At 39.8% G+C, this 19,199-nt stretch overlaps 1 protein-coding gene across 2 annotated transcripts in view; it reads right to left on the bottom strand.

Moving 5' to 3' along the window:
• Positions 1–553: 553 nt before the first annotated feature.
• The window catches only part of acsf3 (acyl-CoA synthetase family member 3), a 36,745-nt gene continuing 18,099 nt past the window's right edge, over positions 554–19,199 (bottom strand). Inside the window, exons 8-11 of one of the 2 annotated variants that reach the window (XM_020713323.2) lie at positions 6,919–7,053; positions 6,098–6,209; positions 2,966–3,036; positions 554–799 (exon numbers count right to left, since the gene is read on the bottom strand). In XM_020713323.2, coding sequence (XP_020568982.1) covers positions 624–799; positions 2,966–3,036; positions 6,098–6,209; positions 6,919–7,053 — 494 coding nt within the window. In that variant the 3' untranslated portion in view covers positions 554–623. Of the gene's footprint in view, positions 800–2,097; positions 3,037–6,097; positions 6,210–6,918; positions 7,054–19,199 lie in introns of those variants that run through there. The other variant, XM_004067051.4, reaches the window with a different exon arrangement.

Here is a 19,199-nt window from a genome sequence, read left to right as displayed (position 1 = left end):
GTTGTTTGTAAAAGTTGTTAAAGTACATCTGGGGCATTAGTTTCAGACGGTAAGTTTTAATGGATTAATTTTCCACCCTTGTCTTTCAAAATAAAAGCATGGAAAAATGGATCAAAATGTATTTTAGAAGTGATTGTAAGTGGTTGTTTGTCCATCTACCTGGGGTGTGCCCCTCCTTCTTGAACTGGGATAAACTCAAGTGGAACTCTGTGATCCTTAACAGGAAATCACTTTGGAAAAAAATAAAGACTGATAGAATCATGACTGAAAAGTGAGGAGCTGGTTTGAGTAAAGCTGGAAATGTTTGAGCTTTTTTCATAATGTTGTAACTTGCTATAAAGCGTTAAATATTCAGCTAGAAAATCAATAAAGACAGCAACTTCTGATAAAATGAGGTAATAGAATATTTGATGAAATTCCCAGCAATATCTTTTTCAGACAACTGGGGCTGGGAAGATTTGTCTTCATACAAACAGATATCATACTCCTTATCTACACTCTTTACAACTGATGTAAATTTGTAAAGCTGCAAAAAGACAAACTACCTCTCTGGTAATGTGGCTCATCTGCATTTTTATTTTCTCTATAACTTAATGTGAGGCTAAAAGGAAATCAATCCTCCTCTAAAATGTTTCAGGAGCAAAAGCACTCCTCTTCATCACTGGTGGCTGGTGAGAGGTTGGACAGCCGGAACAGCTTCTCTCTGACGTGTAAGTCTTCTCTAATCTCTGCTCGTGTGTCTCTGTCCAGCCGGCGACGGAGCTGCAATCTTCAGCCAGGTGTTCAATGAGATGTGCTTCTGAAAAGCAGTTAGACAAAATGAATGGGTGATTGAAAGATCCTGCATCTCATCAGTGAGCCTGATGTAACAAAAGAAAACAACAGCAGAATCCAATACTGATTCAATCCTTAGTTAGCATGTCATGCCACCTGCTTCCAGCTGGGGTTTAATGCGTCTATAAACTGATGCTGATACAAAGCAAGTGAAACTTTTCCAAAACTTCCACCTCAGACATCACCTGCCGGTAAAACCATTGCCTCTCTTTTCTGTCCAAAACAATCTCACCCGCGTCCCCTGTGACCCCGCCCTCCTGGACCCTGGGGCCCAATAAGCAGCCATCTGTAGACAAGCTCCACCACCACGCTCCAGCAAACACAACGTGTTTTCAGAAGTCAAACGAAAAAAAAAAGGGAGGTGGAGACAGTTCAAGGGCACTGCATCACCTGAGTCCAGGGAATGTGCTCTGCTCTGCCTCCCCCCCCCCCCCCCCCCCCCCCAGCACACCGCACCTATTAGCCCCATCTTCTCTTGCTCTGAGCTCCTGTTGACCCGCTGCTGTTGGCTGCAGCCTCAGCATGGCATCTACAACCCTTTTGCCAACTCCCAGCCCTGGTGTGGGTGGGTAGCTGTGGCCGTGTGGAGGGTGGGGTGGGGGGGCTAGGAGTTGTCCTCTGGTGCTGCTGCAGCTCTGCCTGCTCATCCATCCTGCCCTGCCAGCCCACAGATCGATAACACTGCTCTCTTAATCAGGTCTCTGGTGGCTGTGGGTGGACGAGCAAAATGTGTGTGCGTGTCGGCTGGGGGTTGCACTTGTATATCTTTCCATCTACAGTTGCCCGGCTGTTCATCATGACTGTTTATCTCAAGCAGATTCCATTCTTCTCTCCTTCTGCTCATCTTTATCTCGGCATTCAGTGTCTCCCCACTTCTTCCAGCCATTCCTCCTCTATCAATTTCCCCTGGTCAGAGCCAGGGCTCTTCTCCGTCTCTCCTCTTCGCTCCTCTCTTCTGGCGGGCCGCCAGCGCTCATTCAGAAACAGGAAAAGTGGCAGTCAAGTTGTTTCAGGTTGCTACTGCAATCTGTTGTGACGTGTGATAACGACAGAGGAGGCAAAGTCGTGCTGAAATTGAGATGAGAAAGGATGAGAGGCGAGAAGAGGGTTAGTCAGATGGAGTGCGGGGCATCCAGCTGGGGTGTTGCGCCTTGCTGGAGAATCTGCCTTCAAGCTCTCGCTGCACCTGTGTAACCACAGCTGCACACTCACTCAGTCAAAGAGAAATGACTTGCAGGAATGATAAAAAAGTGGAAAAAAATGTTACTTAGGTTTTATTGGTTTTTTACACAGGGATCTTAAAGATTCACTCCAATGAAAAAGGTGTTTTTAGCCTGTTCTTGTGGCATTTCTTCAGGATGGAGGTCATTTATAAAGAAACGTAAGCTCAAAATTGCATTTCTGAGTATTTCTTTATTCAAATCGTTGTGAATCGGGAGAAAAAATACAATTTGAAAAAGCTTGTAGATGTGACGTAGATGCCCCCTGCTCCAGTCTATTCCGATGCATCCACTTGCAGACAAATAGATCCATGTAAGTCTTCATTTTCCTCAACTGAGCTGGCATCTCAAAGCTGTACAGCTGAATAGCTCCAATATTGCCAAGGAATGACGGGGCGGGCTTACTCCTGCCCACAACTCAGGGGTAAATGTCTGATGTACTACTGCTACACTGCAGAAACTATGTCCTTGAAAATGACAGTTTTTTTTATTTGGTCTTAAAAACGGCATGATCATAATTGACAGACCACTGGGATTGTTTTTACAATAGATCAATAGATGACTGGAGTGGGACATTAAGTGAATCAGTGGTCAGAACCACATATAACAGCAGTTATGCAAAAAAAAAATAAAAAAAAATTACATAAATCCCTTTTTTATTAAGTTTTAATGTCATTTTAGGGTAAAATTATGAATAAATGTTTTTTTTTACAAAGCAATCAGCAAAACAATGCTTAAAATAAAAAAATCAGATAAATTTCTTTGTTCTTCATGGTTTAATGTCCTTAATGTGCAAGTATTTGCATTGGCTATAAGGTGCAAAGATGGGATAAAAAGCGCACTGCCGCACATATCCCAGCTGTCCAGTCACGGGAAGAATTGTCGCAGGAGGTCCTTCTTGTTGACCTTACCCATCTGATTTCTGGGTACCTCCTCCACCAGCAGCAAGCCCGTGGGTACGGTGTACGGCGCCATGTGCTCCCTGCCACAAACATTCAGACGGAGAGGACTTTTTAGAAAGGAAACGCACAAAGTATAAAGAGCACGACAAACATGCACAAGGACATGATTTACTGACGCGCTGCAGATGCAAGCGTGCGCACACACACACATATCCACACATGCAGGCGGCAACATAAAAGAAAACAAAAAAACAATTGCAAAACAAGGGCTGGCCCTGTGGCAGAGCAGTGGAGATAAGGAAAGAAATGTCCTTCATACACTCTGCAGTTCTCCTCCCTAATATCTCCAATTCGCTCCCAGACACAGACAGTTCCCCTTCATACAAAACAATTTAATCACTGAGAGGTGAAAAAGAAATAAAAATAATATGGAAAACTGAAAGGTTGAGATAATTAAAAGCTTTTTTATTTTTTTTCGCTGGCTGAAAAGTCTTGAAGCCTGAAGCTTCCTTTCATTATCTGCTAACCTAGTTTGTGTGTGTTCCCCTGCACATCTCTTGTGTTCCTGTTGCACGAGTAAAATTAATAAATAAATAAAAAAAAGTATGACTCATGCGGTTGCCATTAAAAACTCCTTTCAGCAGATGGCTCTGTCTCCATGACTCAGTGAGTGAGTGTGTGCATACAAAGTCCTGTAACAAGACTCACTTGTGTCACCAATTTCTTTGGGGTGTGGGTGTGAGTGTGTGTGTGTGTGTGTGTGTGTGTGTGTTCATGGGAGCATGGCACACAGAGGGTGTGACAGAGATCCATGCTGACAGCTGAAGTCAGGGCACTGAAGAGTGAGCATCCATCTCCTTGTTTATGTCTCATTTTATCTCCTTCTGTCTCCTTTACTCTCTGGCTTGGGCGGCGTGCTGTACGTTTTCTCTGACTGGACCTCTGGCAGCAAAAACTGTGTGTGTGTGTGTGCGCGTGTTTATGCATATGCGAGTTAACTGGGGCCACAGGCAGAGGTAAGTAATCTACCACTCTGGACCGGCAGGACGGAAACTCCACGCCCCGCATGGAACTGTCTGCCTTGACGCTCACACAAAATGCTGCCGTGTGGAACTAAGAGTTATGATGGCGCAAGAGTGGGGCTCTGTGGATGAAGATGAGCAAGCTGAAATTTTATAGAGAAGCCTGAAGTCAAAAAGCAAGTATCATTGTAGGCTGATGTCAACATTTATCGTCTACTGCACATAAAAAACAGCAAAACCAGGCAAACTCCACTGACATTTAGAAGGAGGAGAGGGGGGGGGGGGGGGGGGGGAAGCAAGCTATTATTTGTATGCCTCCTTCTCCTCTTCCTCTTTTTCATTGCTTGTTTTTCTTTGTGCTTCTCTCACTAGTCCATCTCCAGCCTCTGCACCCCCCCTCCTTTTATATTGATCGGAGTACTTGAGGGCCAACTGCGGCTCTGACATCTGCAGAGTCCAAATTAGCAGCTTTTATTTGCCCGCTACAGGTGAAAAAACCGACAATGCAATGGTGGAATAATAGTAACAATATTCAACAATAACACCTCGCGTAATAATGGGCCGCAGAGCTCTGTTTGTGTTTTGTTTCGGTAGAGTCAGGATGATGGATTGGTTATAAGTTATTCAGGTCACATTCTCCTCTGGTGGTACAGAACTGCAGCTCACCTGGGACCAAAAAGCACTCCTTAAAGGCAGAAAACGGTCCAGTGATTTGTGTTCTTCGAAAATATATATTTTTTTTCACCTTTCTGGATAATAAAAAAAAATCTGATTAAAAAAACAAAAATGTAATTAGATTCGGGGAAAAATGAATTTAAAAGTCAAATATCCACAAAACTTTCCACTCTGGGAAATGAAAACACTAAACTATTCAACCATGAGAAATAAAATAATACATATTTAATTTTGATACTAAAAAGTCGATGGTAGGATCATTATGCATTTGCTTCTGGACTCTTGTGTTGGGAAAACATTAGCTGCTCTGCAGCTGACAGTCGCCATGTCTAGAGTTGCTGTTGTTACCTTTTCAGATCAAGTTTTATGATCACAGTCAAGTTAAACTTTAATGGAGGAACAAACAGCAAAAATACCCCAAAAAATCTTATAGGTGTTTGAACTGATCTGTACCATGTGCAGCTTCTATACATTAAAATACCTAAAATGTGTTGTAGATTACAAGACAGCATCCATCCGTTCATTTTCCTGTTGCAGGGATGCTGGGGGCTGCTGAAGAGCAAAAGTGGGGTACAGCCTGGATGGTTCGCCAGTCCATCACAGGGCCACACAGAGATTTCCAGCCACACACACATTCACACCCAGCGAAAGTTTTTAGTCACAAATTCATTTATCAAGCATATTTTTGGACTCTGGGAGGAAACCGGAGTCCCTGGAGAAACGCCATGCATGCATTCTTCAAGAGCATGCAAGGAGAACATGCAAACTCCACACAGAGAGGACCCAGCTGGAGTTCAAACTAGGGCCTTCTTGCTGTGAGGCAAGAGTGCTAACCACTACACCATCATGAACCTCAAATTTAGCAAGCATTTAGATTTTGTTTCACAGCACCATCATTGCTAGCTTTGACTGGAAAATTGTAATTATTATTTTTTAAGACGAGAAAAAGATTAGCTTTATAGTTTCAACTATTTTTTGTGTTTTGCATCCTTTATTACTTGGCTTTGATGTCCAAATATGTTTACACTAAAGTGTGGAGTCTGTCAGCTCAGCTTTTCTGTCAATAACTATTAATTTAGGGGGCAGCCGTGGTTCAGCGGTAGGGCGGCGACCCATGATCGTAAAAAGTGTCCTTGGGCAAGACACTGAACCCCACCTTGCCTCTGGTTGGGAGGTTGGCGCCAGTGTTGGGCAGCAAAGCCGCCATCAGTGTGTGAATGTGTGTGTGAATGTGTGTGTGACTGGGTGAATGGGACTGTGACTGTAAAGCGCTTTGGGCCTTCAAGGAAGATAGAAAAGCGCTATATAGGTATACACTTTTTACCATTTTACCATTTAATTTACTGATCAAACTACTGCCAAAACAATACATTCTTATTTATTATTAGTATTTTAACAAACACAATAAAAAAAAAAGATCAAGATGAAATTTATGCCACTGTACCTCGCCCAGGTCTTTAGCTCTGAAAGGGTCAGACTCCGCCCCCTTTTCAGCTGCACCACAGCAGTCACTTTCTGACCCCAAATGGCATCAGGGGCGCCGATCACAGCCACATCTAAACAAACGCACCAGCAGGTAAATAGACAAACAGAAACAATAGAAAAGTTTCTTTGAATCTAAATCTGAATGACCAAAAAAAAAACAAATTTACCAAAACAATCAAATGTTTCTTAGAGAAAATCCAGTCATGAATGTATGCATTTTCTCTAAGGCTGTAAACCCTTTGAGTAGAGTATTATTCACTGTAACAGAATCAGCAGAAACATTTGTCCATATGTTTTATTGCTGTACATGTGGGTGTAACATGGATGAAACCGGCCTCTTCTGGAAGAAGATGCCCTCCTGGTTTTAAGAAAGAGAGACCGAGTGACGCTTAATGTGCGTTAGAAAGTACACTACCGTACAGTCTGTTGCTTGACCATTATTCCAAAGTTTTTGAAAAAATGTTTCAGAAGAGTTTTTAATGAGTAAGGATCAGGGACGGACATTCTCTGCCCCCCCCCCCCCGCGAATAACAAGGAATACTGTACTTTTTACATTTGGTATTTCTGGCTATAATGAAACTGAATTCTTTTTTACTTTTAGATCCAATAGTTGAGAAAAACCCACCAACATGGTACAGTACATTGCAATCAAGTATAAAAGCTTTCCTGTCCAGCTTTATTTTCTTTTCCTGTCCTGTTTGTGATGGTGCAGATGGTCCTGTCCTACAGAATCAATCAAGAAGAAGCACATTGTTGTCTTCCCATATGCAGCCTTCTCACCTAAGATGTCTGGATGGGCCAGTAGGTGGCGCTCTACGTCGAGTGCGCTGATCTTGTACCCGCCACTCTTGATGATGTCAACGCTGCTGCGTCCCATGATCCAAAACACGCCGTCCTTATACACTGCTGTGTCTCCTAAAAGAAAAAACATGCTCGCATCAGAAGTGAATGTATGCTTTCTTTTACATATAAAAACTAAATAACATTTATAAAATTAAACAGAATTTCAGTCAACCTTTCTCTACATTTTAGGGCTTGATTTGCTTCCAACAACATAAATGTTTTTGTGTTCTAGGAAGGGGAAATACAATGTTTGCCATCTATATAAGTGATATCTACAGAGGAAACTGTGTGTGTAAAAAACGCATGTGGGTTAGAAACACAGAAAGTCAGAGTAGTGGATGGATGAGTGTTTAAGATCCCCCGACGTCCTCCAGACATACCCCCACCACACGCACACACGCGTAGCTGTCTGGGGGACAGGTGTGGGGGAAGATGCGTACAGTGTGTAGGATGAGGGGCGCAGCTGGCCAAGGGGATGACTGAGTGGAGGAAATGGGTCAGTATGGATGAGTGGAGAGAGACGAAGGGGAGAAAAATGGAAACAAGAATGACGGGAAGATGTCCTTTCGGGGTATTACAGGTGGCGCGCCGAGCACAGCTGCCGTCAAAAGACAAGGTGCATGGATGGGACAACACTGTGATGAAGCTGAGCAGCTTTTGAAGGTTGGATTGAGAGGGCAGGAACATGAGTTGAAGAGGCAGATACAAGGGCAGATGTGGGCTCTTAAGTGCTAAAGCTAAAAATGTCACATAAAACATTATTATAAAATGTCATCGGCCCAATCCCTCTTTACCCACATTATTGGAGTTTTATTGAAAAGGTGGAGGGTGTTGGTTTATTTGGTTAAAATATCAACTGCTGGGGTAAAGTAGAGAGCACAAGTGGACAAAGGAGCACCCCTATTTCCCAATATATCCTCAGCTTGCCAAACAATGAACATCAGCATTCTTGCAGGATCACAACTTCTGAAATGAAGCCCAGTTGAAAACAAAAGGCCGTTTTTTCACCTAAAAAACATCCCGATACTTTTAAGGTTGTCTCCAAAACTCTGTGGTTAGCTTATGAATTAGTACTGTACATCTCTACTGAGGGTAAAATTTTATACACTTTGTTTACTCTAAAAAGTGTAAAGACAGAGGTGTAGTTATTTGACTGACAGATGACATAAAAATATTTCACTCTAGGGCAGCTTCACTGTAATAACCCTTTAAGATCGGAGGTTTAGCTCCAGTATTTACATTCTTTCAACTACTGTAACTCTTCAACTGTGTACATTATTAACCTAACTCCAGCTGATGTCACGGAGAAAAGCTGCTTTGCGCAGTTATGTAACAATAAGCTGATTTATTTTGGCGTCAGAATCAGCTGATTCACGTTGATGGTGTAAACCAGGGGTCTCCAAATCCAGGCCTCGAGGGCGGGTGTCCTACATGTTTTCTAACAGACCTGCCATTGAAGCTCCTGATTGGCTAAGCACACCTGATCCAGGTAATCAGCAGCAAACAAGGCAGGATTTCTGGAAAACCAGCAGGACACCGGCCCTCGAGGCCTGGGATTTGGTGTAAACGGTCAAACGGTACGTCAAAGAGCAAGTTGACCAGAGGCCACTTTTTCAGCTTTGTATTTATTGCCATATGACACCACAAAACCACCACTTTTCTCAAATATATACAAAGCTAGTGGGATTAACAGGCCTCAACAAACATTCCCAGTTATGCTGTTTTATTCAGTCATATGTAAAAGGGTCACTCCCCCATTTAAACATAGATGTAGAATCAAAAAGATTTGATCCAAATTCCACTCCAGTGCAGTTATTTGGATTTCCAATAACATTTTTAGCAATGTTTTTTTAGAACCAGACTTTCTTCATGTTGAGAATTTGGGCAATTCAACGGTGTGATGACAGCATGCAGACATCATCTTTTATGTATTTAATACAGTGATTGTTCAACTTCCCAAATCTTGAAGAGCTCAGTAATCTTTACTGTACAAAACAAAATGGCAGAAAAAGACACTGTATAAATATTTAATTAAAAAGAAACTGTTGCCAAGTATTTTTCTTTTTTGTTCTATGGTAAACATGTGCTCTAAGGCAGCTGTATATTCTCGAATGCAATAGTTTCAAGGTGTACATTTCAGTCCAAATGTACATTTTCTTTGTTCAAGGTTGTTGGGTTGTAGATACGGTGCATCCTTATTGACAAGAGAGAGGTGGAATCCATCTCTATAAAACCAAGTCAGTATCTTATTTCATCAGAAAACAGCAATGTGTTAAAAGGAAGTTGAATGCATACGATGAAGACTAATCCAACAAAATTTCCAGGAATTTTTTGCTAGTTGCCTGGCAACTTGTCACAATGTCAGAAACACTTAATTAGGCCCCTTCATGACCAGTTACACAGTTTCCTGAGGTCTTAATAACATGTCCACCACACTGATAAAAAATACACAAGGATACTATATTCAATTTTGTTTTTTAGTGATACAGACAGAAAATGATGTTTTGCCATTTAGGTTTACTCTGTAAACATCTTTCAGCATAAGAATACTTCTCATAAAGTTGGAGTAGTCTTTGATGTTTTACTAGATGTGGTCGAACTGGAGGGTTTTACACCAGAGTGCTAAAGTACTGGATGGAACTCAGCTGGGAAAATTAAGTGCTGCATATTTGCAGACAGCATAACAGTGTATTTCAACCACTCGAGTATAGAGTCAATAAAACACAATAAAGCTGCTTCAGTTTGAGTCAACATGATGAAGCATACAGGAGAGCAATTGTATTTTAATGGTGGTCTGTTTTAGTGCCACCATACATTTGCTCTCTATTCCATCATTTTCTTTCAACTCCAACCCAGGCATCCCACATCTATCTATCCCATTTGTCTATGTTTTCAGTTTTTCCTCTTTTAGTGTCAACCAGTCACACAAATGTGTTGGTTTTTTTCATTCTTTTAGTCTAGACGTTACCCTTCACTCGTGCCTTTTTCCCCCCACTCCTCAAGCATCTTTCATTACATCTCGGGCTTCCTCCTCTCCACCCATCTTCCTGTCTCCTCTTCCCCCTCTTGCCGCTCCACCTCAGCATCAATAGAGGGCCCATCTGTTCCCATACATCATGCACTTCATTTTAGTTTATTAGCTGGGATAAATCATAAATATTTCATTATACATCACGGGCTGCTGTCGCCTGCACACCGACAATTTATCACTGCTGCCCTCTCCGCTGGCTTGCCACGGCGGCTATAAGCTTTCCAGTCTATTAAACAAGATTGATACAGTGTGTAAATTTAGATATTGGGAATTTCTTCACAGACCACTGCTCTGCACTGATAGGCCAGGGTAACAGGGGAGGAGGGAGAGGGTGGAGGGGGAGTTGAGGGTGTTAACACCACTATCAGGGTATTTACAGTCGCCTCCTCTTTTGGACGAGGGCTAAAAGAAAAAAGAAAAAAAACAACAATAAATTGACATGTTGCCTTTGTGTAATGCAAATAGATATGGAAAAAATAGCATTTTACAACCAGAATGATAATGCTGAAATCGATAAAACCATAAAATCCCTCCATATGGCTGTAGCATAACATGAGGAAACAGCATTAATGAAGCAATCTTTGACAAAGGATCGAGGAGAAAAAAACACAGAGGCAACACAGTGGAGTTTCAAGTACTTACACAGGACTCTTTGACCTTGTCTGCGGAGAAGAAAATAACGAGGGATAGAACTGCATGTTTGGAGAGGCGCACAAGTGGGAATAGTGAACGAAGCGCGGACTGATAAAAGAGGAAAGAAGGGCAGGAGGGAGATTGTTGCGAACTGTGTTATTAGGACGCGCGCGCACTCGCTTGAACTCACACCCACACAAATACTGTATGCGCTCACACACAACAGACACACAGAATCACTACTTCAGGCATCAGAGACTTGCTGCCATTATGTGTTATGGCGTCTGAGGCAGATATGGCCGAATGGGTTTCTTAATTAAAACGATAAGAAGCCTAATTGCACTGGGCTTTCATCTCATTCTGAGGCATTAAAGGAAAGTGAAGGCACACAGTGTGAAGAAAAAAGGGAAATAAATAAATAAAAAAAGAGAAAAAATTTAAACTGAAGATGCTGAGAAAAACTTTGTGATGTCTTTCAGAAAGATGAAAAATGACATGAGATAGCTCTGGAGAAGACTTTCTGTGCTTTAGTTCAACTGATACAGCAGCCGCAAGAAAAGCTACGCATTTCCAACTATTTCATTTCTACTCATTAAAACCAACTGTTTGGTGGCCCCTACTACTGTAAAGAACCTTCTTTTAACTCACTGAATAAACAAATCGGTGCAGCAGTTTTTTTAAATGAGTCTGCTTAGTATTTTCACAAACGAGCAGCATCACAACCCAAAGTGAACCGAAATGACTGAGTCATGTGTGGATCACTTCTGCTCCAAGTGCAGCTGTTTAAGTCACAGGAAAACTTTCCCCGTTAGCACTGAACTTCTGAGCTTCAAAAATCCTGCAAGAACACCTCACAACACAGAGAGATGTTTTTGAAGAGTCCAGGTCTAAGTTCTGAGGCAGTCTTTAGTTATCAGACTTTTCTCCTGTAGATAAGAATTAGGGATTGCACAATTCTTGATTTAAAACCTAACTGTGGTACATCACTGAACTGAATCTTAGGGAAAGGGAATTGTTGAATCCCTACTGTATATGTCTGCATATGCTTACGTGGAAAGTGTCAGACACTACATTTATGAGGGTTTATTATTTATTCTTTTTTTACATTACACCAGGCTATGTAAGACAAACGTAAGGTTTTCTTCATTGTTACCTGCTTTTTAACAAATGAAAACAAATTTTCTGAATTTATGTTTTTTTTCCTCATCTCATCAGAACCGTGACCCCCCCCCCCCCCCCCCCCAAAAAAAAAATCGAGGTTGGAACCGAATTGTGGGCAGCGTGAACCGCATCCCTAATAAGAAGGCTTACACTAATGTGAAGCTGAAAAAAAGACATTTAGCAAGACATATTTATTTAACACCCAAAAATTATATTGCTAATCATATTTTGCATGGGTTTGTATGTTTGTTTTTTTTTACTTTTTCTGACTTTTTATTTATTTTTGTTAACATATTTTATTGGTGTATATGGATCTGGTTTAAAACTTAGCTGGTTGTGTTTTATAAAGATTTTTTATTCTAAGAAGTAAAACAAAAAATCTATATAAATTAAACTTGAGTGTTTTAACAGCAACTGCAGGGATGAAGTTAGTAAAAAAATATTGCATGGCCTTTATTCTTTCATTGCAACAGCTGATCAAAAATCCCTTACTGGAGTGCTTAAAATGCACCAAACCAATTTATTAAATGAGCCAAAAAACAGAAAATTAAGACAGCAATTCAACTAAAGGCTAAAATCTAGCAGAATTTTAGCTAAATCAGCTGCCAAAAGTGGACATATATAAATGTAGAAGTATGCCAGCGTAGTTACCCTAAATATTCATATTTAGTCACAGGGCTTCGTGCCATGCACTCTGGCTGCAGCTTCAGACGGGCACGATCCTGCTGGCTGCACCAGGCTGTCAGCTCCTCACTCGTCAAAATGAACAGTTTCGCCTCCCTCGCCAAGTACGGCTCAACGCGCTCGGAGGGAAGCGGAGCGAGGGCTGAACGCTGAAGGCGGCGTGTGCTACCTCAGAGAAAGTGACAGATGACTTAACAAGATTCAAAAGGAGAGATATAGGCTATATTTAATGCTTTTCATAAATCATTAATGGCTGTCATTAGAAGCATCTGCATCCAGACAAAACCATCATTGTGTGGATGCTGAACACTGCCACTCACACCCACAGATTTAGGGAGTGTTGCTTTCCTGCTTTCTGGAAAGTGTTAGAAAAAAAGGAGCAAACAACAAAATCGCCTTGTTGCTGTCACTGCCAACGGTGTCAGGGAAAGGAAAAGTGAAAAGTCACAAAAATGGTTTTGGTGCTGATAACACGGGCTGTTTCAAAGTTCAGAAAATTGGGTTTTCCTGAACCTCTGAGCCACCTAAACAAATTTGTTCTCTTGCTGAAATAATCAGAAACTGAATGTTAATGTGGTCGAGGGCAGCTTTTTTCTAAGTACCATTGTTCGTCAGCACACTCTGCTTGACCTGGAGATGTGGCTGACATTTAGCTTCCTTTAATTTATTCCATGATAAAATTGAAATGTGTCCACAATACTATTAAATGTCATTCCAGTTTACAGGCAAAAAATGCAAAAATGCAGTTTGTCAGTCTATGTTTTGTGCATAAAGTGTTCTACAATTCCAACGTGCAATTGAACTGCTTAAAAAAAAACAGGACTTTGACATTAGGTCTGGTTTGATGTCATAGACAAACAAAGTTATTTAAAAGTGTTGTCTTTTTTTACTTTCTACAAAAATACAAATCAACTAAACAAAAAGAAATAAAGCAAAATGAAAAGAGATTAAACATGATGTCTAAAAACCATTGCCTCTTCCTTATATTTTTTAATTCACAATTAAAAGAAAATTCAGCCACTTTATGTCATAACTGTCCAAAGAAATTAAAAAAAAAAGTGAAAAGTAGTTTAGTACTTGTCATATTTAACATATTTAACATCACGTAAAAAAGATTCCCCCAAAAAATAAAAGCAGGATTTATTTAAAAAATAAAAAATCTTTCTTTTAAGATCTAAAACAGGAGCTTTGATGATTTCGCTCCCTTTTCTGATGGTTTCTTTCAAATAACTGAACTGTGTTTCCTCACAGGCCTGACTGCAGGACTGACAACAGCCTTTAAAATCTCCACATGGCAAATATGTTATCTTTAAGGGGACACTTCATAATAACAGCCTTAGGAAGTGGCACGAACTCAAAGTAAAAGGCCATCAGTGAAGTCCTATTTTTCCTGAGAATTTGGTTCCTGAGAATTTGTTAGTTGTGTTCCTGCTGTTAGAAGTTATAACTTCTTTAAAATCAGCCAATGACAGACAGGTGCTGGCAGAGGAATAGACATCAGAGAGAAATGTGAAATTGATTTCCTCTTTGATTTTGGCGGTGGCTAAAGTCTGACCATCAACAAATTTAAAAACACACATAAATGGTCCACATAAAATAAACTGCTATTTCCTTGTTTCTAAAGCCAACAAACATACCATTTTTGATAATCCTGAAGTCATCAAACAGGTTTTTTTTTCCTTTCTAAATTCAGCGTTATAGTTGTCATTTTTATAGCCTATTTTATAATTTACACATGCTAACATGTCAAAGCTTTGAAATCACTTGTTTCATTGTTCTTTCCTGTAATCCAAAACCAAATCAAATCTGTCTTCACCTCATTTTAAGATAAATACTTTCATAAAAGAAAATAGTAAGTTTTGTTGTCAATACATAAAAACTAACAACATATGAAAACTGTTACAAAAGAATTCACCATCAAAGCAGCCACAGATACACCAAGTCATAGCTGTTCTCTGAAAACACTATCATTATTTTTGAGGATTTCAAGGCTTGAGTTCAATTTAATCCAAGTTTTAAGGTGGACAAATCTGACGATAGTCCTCACTTTTGATCCACTTTAATCTACTTAGAGAATTCATTACAAACTCAACTCTATGAAAAAAAAAAAAAAACTTTTACTTAAGCTACAACTGCTATGTGACATATCTGCAAGTGTTTATTCATTTTTCTACACATGCATCACTAAAGTGATAAGAAAGTAACACTATGACTCTTTAAATAGAGCTTTTACCTATTCAGCATGACATAAACCTTAACCACAGCTGCAGCATCTATCACCGTGGAAACAAGACCCATGTCTAAACAAAGACAAAGGAGGTCTAAATTTGAGTCATGCCTCTTCACAGAGTGACTGTAAACACTTAACATATATGAATATTAATGTTCAACGTTTAAGCCCTGATGCTGAGATGGAAGTGTTAATGAGGATAAATAACAGACAAGCAAGCGGCGAAACTCCAGAGCTGATATTATTTATCATCCTTAACTTTTGTCACAACTCCTTTTTTGGTAATTAATATTGTACAAGAAGGCACTTTGCACTTGGATGAGCAATCTAATTTGTTTAATATAATGCGATTAAAGGAGCTTCAATTGCTTTATGTTAATGTTTCTGATTATACTTCATTGCTGGGTTGCCTATCTGGCAGCAGATAACAGACTGAACTTGAGGATTGATGTCTGTCTCAGATCTGCATACTCATCAAAGAAACCATTTAACTGCCGTTTACATGCACTCTCTTCACACTCAATCACATTAGACCCGTCTCAATCAGGAGATGCTCCAACTCCAGAAGACAATTATGAGGTCTGAACTGTGAGAAGCCAGATTTGACTATTTAAATTAGTTTAACAGTAACAGAGATCTATGAGAAATGTGGGACATTAAAAAGTATGTTTGTCATTAGTGCATGACGGCTGTGCAAAATGAGTTATGTCACCTCAGAGAGCTTCTGTATTTGAACGTCTATTCCTGATTATAAATCTGTTTTTGATTGAATAAATATTTAATATATGTACAGCACTTGGTGATAAGGACACCCAATCAGTCCTTCCCATCCCTCTGGATGTTTTCCTTTTTTGAAAAAAGTTCAGTTTTATACAAACTTTTTTCCTTAAATGATTACGGAGTTTTCTAAACTACAACCAGTTTAAAGAGCCAATCTTTGTTTTGTTTTTTTCCAATTATAATTTCTTCGTTCTTGATTGCCATCCTTTCACAAAGGTTAGAAAACAGAACAGTTTTCTGTTTTTGTTTTCCTCAAATTAAACATCAATTTCACATTTGTTAAAACTGCTTTTGTTTACAGCTGTTGTGCAATTTATCCTATTCAGTCAGATGCAGCTTAAACTGCGATTTAATAAGTAAATACATCTGAATTTGTTTCTGGGTAAAACCGGAGATTGAAATCAGCAAAATTCATTTGCAAACACTTTTAGAGTTATTCGATTTTCTTATGAATAACTCGTTAGTTGCAACCATAAGAATCAGGGCTGAAAAAATAATATTATTAATAATTGTGTATTTAACAATTACTTTATAAGGGATGGTTTGCAATTGATACTGAAATCAAATGGTAATTTCACATGTGCGTGTAGGCTTGGAGATACAAGAGTCTGTTACTTCCAATAGAAGCCCTAACTAGATTTACCTGCGAGTGGTTAAATTAAAAACAATGGTGTCTCAGTTGAAAACAGTATGGGGGGGTTGTGAACACTGAACAGGAGGTGGGGGCTGGACGCTGAACAAAGCTTAGTGGGAGGTCTGACATTGGAATCATAAGGACACATTGTGACTTGAGGTAAAAGATGACATTGGGAGAACAAAGAAAGATGAAGGCAGAGAAGAGGACAGCACAGCTGGGAGCTAAAGAACAATTCACAAATGACTAGTGATGGCTCTGCAGGATATAAGCCACACACACTCCTGACTGTCTGTTTGCAGAGACATACCCTGCAGACCCAAAGCTCACCTTTACAGCATCGGTGTGTTGCCTCTCTTCAGTCAACTCAAACAGGCACAAAAACACAATGTGTTTCTCACACAATCATGCAATCTCAACACACATCCATGGGTTAAAACATACCTGCTGAATGGTTGAATGCATTAAAAGCCTTTGAATCAGAATCACATAAATCCTTTTTAAATGTATTTAACAGAACTGATGTATTGGTCTGGTTCATACAGGACTAAAATGACTCAAACTTACTGTTTCTTTAGGTACGAGCCATTAAGAATTTAAAACTAAGGTAAAATGGCATTAAGATTAACACTCTTGTTAACATTCCTGCCTTAATCCTAAATCAGTTAATTAAATAAGACTGCATATAAAGTCTGGTTAATGCTTACGCCCAAAGATCAATTATTCCATGAAACCCACATCCAATATTAATTTACAACCAACAGGCTACATTTGGGAAATCCTCCAAAATTTTCCTTTGACTCCAAAAATTCTCATGGATTCATATATTAAAGCAATGTAGGAATATATTACTATTATATTAAGAAATATTCTGCGTTCACAAGCTGAAGCAGGATCTTTCTCCTGTGCTGTTCTTCCATGTCAACATCAAACTCTGGAAAAAAAAAAAAAAAAAAAAAGAATATTTCACCACCTTATTGACTCTGACTGAACACCCATTTCAGCTGCAGACGCCATTCTGCAGCAGAGCACAAAAAAAGAGAGCTCAAGAACCTGAAAGGGAATCAATGGCCTCAGAGATGTTTGTGAAGATGAGTGAAAGGAGAGCACTCAGGTGACAGCCTCTCCCATAGAAGTGCCAATCATGCTGCACAGCACCCGCTGACTCTGGAGACAACACCTCTGACCAACTGAGAAGTTATTGATCTCAACTCACACTTGTCTTCTGCACTTCTAGAACTTACGTTTTCCTCTTGTCTTTTTTTCTTCTTTGCTTCTCTCTGCCTTATATCTAAAATTTCTCATCAGAAATAATACTTTTTTGGTAAAATATTAGTTAACACTTTCCTTTACTTTCCATATCAGAATGAAATGAGACAGATTGGGGTTAGTGAAGAAAGATTTCACCAGGAGGAATTGAGTAGAGGATGTTGGATTTCTCCTAATCATTGTATTTTTTTATGTTGCAACGGTGAAAAAACAAGTGCAGACACTAAAAGAAGCCCTCTGAAGAATAGATTTTTGACAGAAAGTCCATGCAAGTTAGACACTTAGGAAGCACCATTTCTCCTTCCTTGCAGACCGGACAAACAAATCCGGAAAGAAGCGAGAAAAGTCCATCTGAAGGTGAAAAGAGATCAAGTTAAGAGTTCAAAAGTCAGAATACGGAGTGGAAATAAGAAAGGTGCAGTGTGAAACTAGAAAAAAGCGTAAAGGTATAAAGATCAGGACTTTAAGAAGAAAGTTAAGGAGTCAAAAAAAATGCTTCAGAATCCTAATTCTGTCTTTAGACAGATGAGAGTTTACTGAAGAAATGTCAGATCTGAAAGAAATTTGACCCAAAAAATAGATTTGTCTCCTTGTGTGACAGCAGCAGTAAACATTTTTTATAAAAGGTCTCTGCGTGAAACGTTACTTTAGAGCTTGTAAAAGCATAAAGATTGGCAAAAACAACAGTGAGACGTTGAACAAGAATTTCTAAATATCGAATATCTACTGTGGATCTTCAGCAGGAAGCTGTAACAGGACTTCACTCTGCTTACTGCTGCATCTAGAGTGCTCTTTAGCTGCACAGAATCACAAAAAAGTGTTAGCACTTTGAGTGTTCAGGTACCTAGATCGTTCCTGGAGCAACATTGACAACAGTGCTGTTTGAATCAACACAGACACATCATGATTTTTGCTATGCACCAAAAAAAGAAAGAAAAACAAAAATCGGAAATGGATAAATTTTACTAATGAATTATAACTGGATGAAAGTTTAACAAATAATGATTAAATAACTAATAAAACAATGCTAGACTGTTGTTAAGAGACAACTGTAATAGTCAGTGTGTACAGTAGTCCCAGTGAGGATCAATAAAAAAATTAAAAAAAAATCTGAGCAGAAAAGCTAAATAAGCTTTTTTTAAGAAGTACAAAAAAAACTGACCTAAACATAATTTACCTCTCTGTTTTTTATTATATTCTTTATAAAAAAGAAAATTAGGAAAAACTGCACAACAGCAAAAAAGAAAATCTATAGATGGAGTTGATCTCATATTTCTGAATGCATTTTTTTTAAAGGCTAGTGTTCTGCAATTAGGTTCTTTGGACATGTGATCTTAGATCTTAACATAATTTTTAACATATCATCCAACCCCACACCTCTGTACACATGTTTGTTGAAGGGACCCTGGCAGCTGGGTGGGTAAGGTACATGTCTGATAGTTTCCTTGGGAGCAGTGAGTGCGCATGCGTGTGGCTTAGGGGACGGTCTGTGGTGCGCTGATTGCATGGGTTCTCATTATGTGGCCAGTGGCTGTAATGGTGTGTGACAGCAGCGTGCTGTGCTCTGGATCTCTGTCCTTCCAGCCTGCAAAGCCAATTAAACACACACAGCCCCCCCCATGCTCTCCCTCTGCCTTATCCAGCTTTGCTCTCCATCACTCCATTCTTAGCTGGAGCCCCTTCATACCTCCTCTCCAGCAGGAGCACCAGCACCCTTCCTGGTGAAGTCGAACTCCATTTATGTCATTTGTGCCCGATTCCTTCTAACCATTTGTGCACCACATTTCCAATCTCAA

This window comes from Oryzias latipes, chromosome 3, assembly GCF_002234675.1.
Source record: "Oryzias latipes chromosome 3, ASM223467v1".
Classification (NCBI taxonomy): domain Eukaryota; kingdom Metazoa; phylum Chordata; class Actinopteri; order Beloniformes; family Adrianichthyidae; genus Oryzias; species Oryzias latipes.
This window is presented reverse-complemented; position numbering and strand designations above follow the sequence as displayed.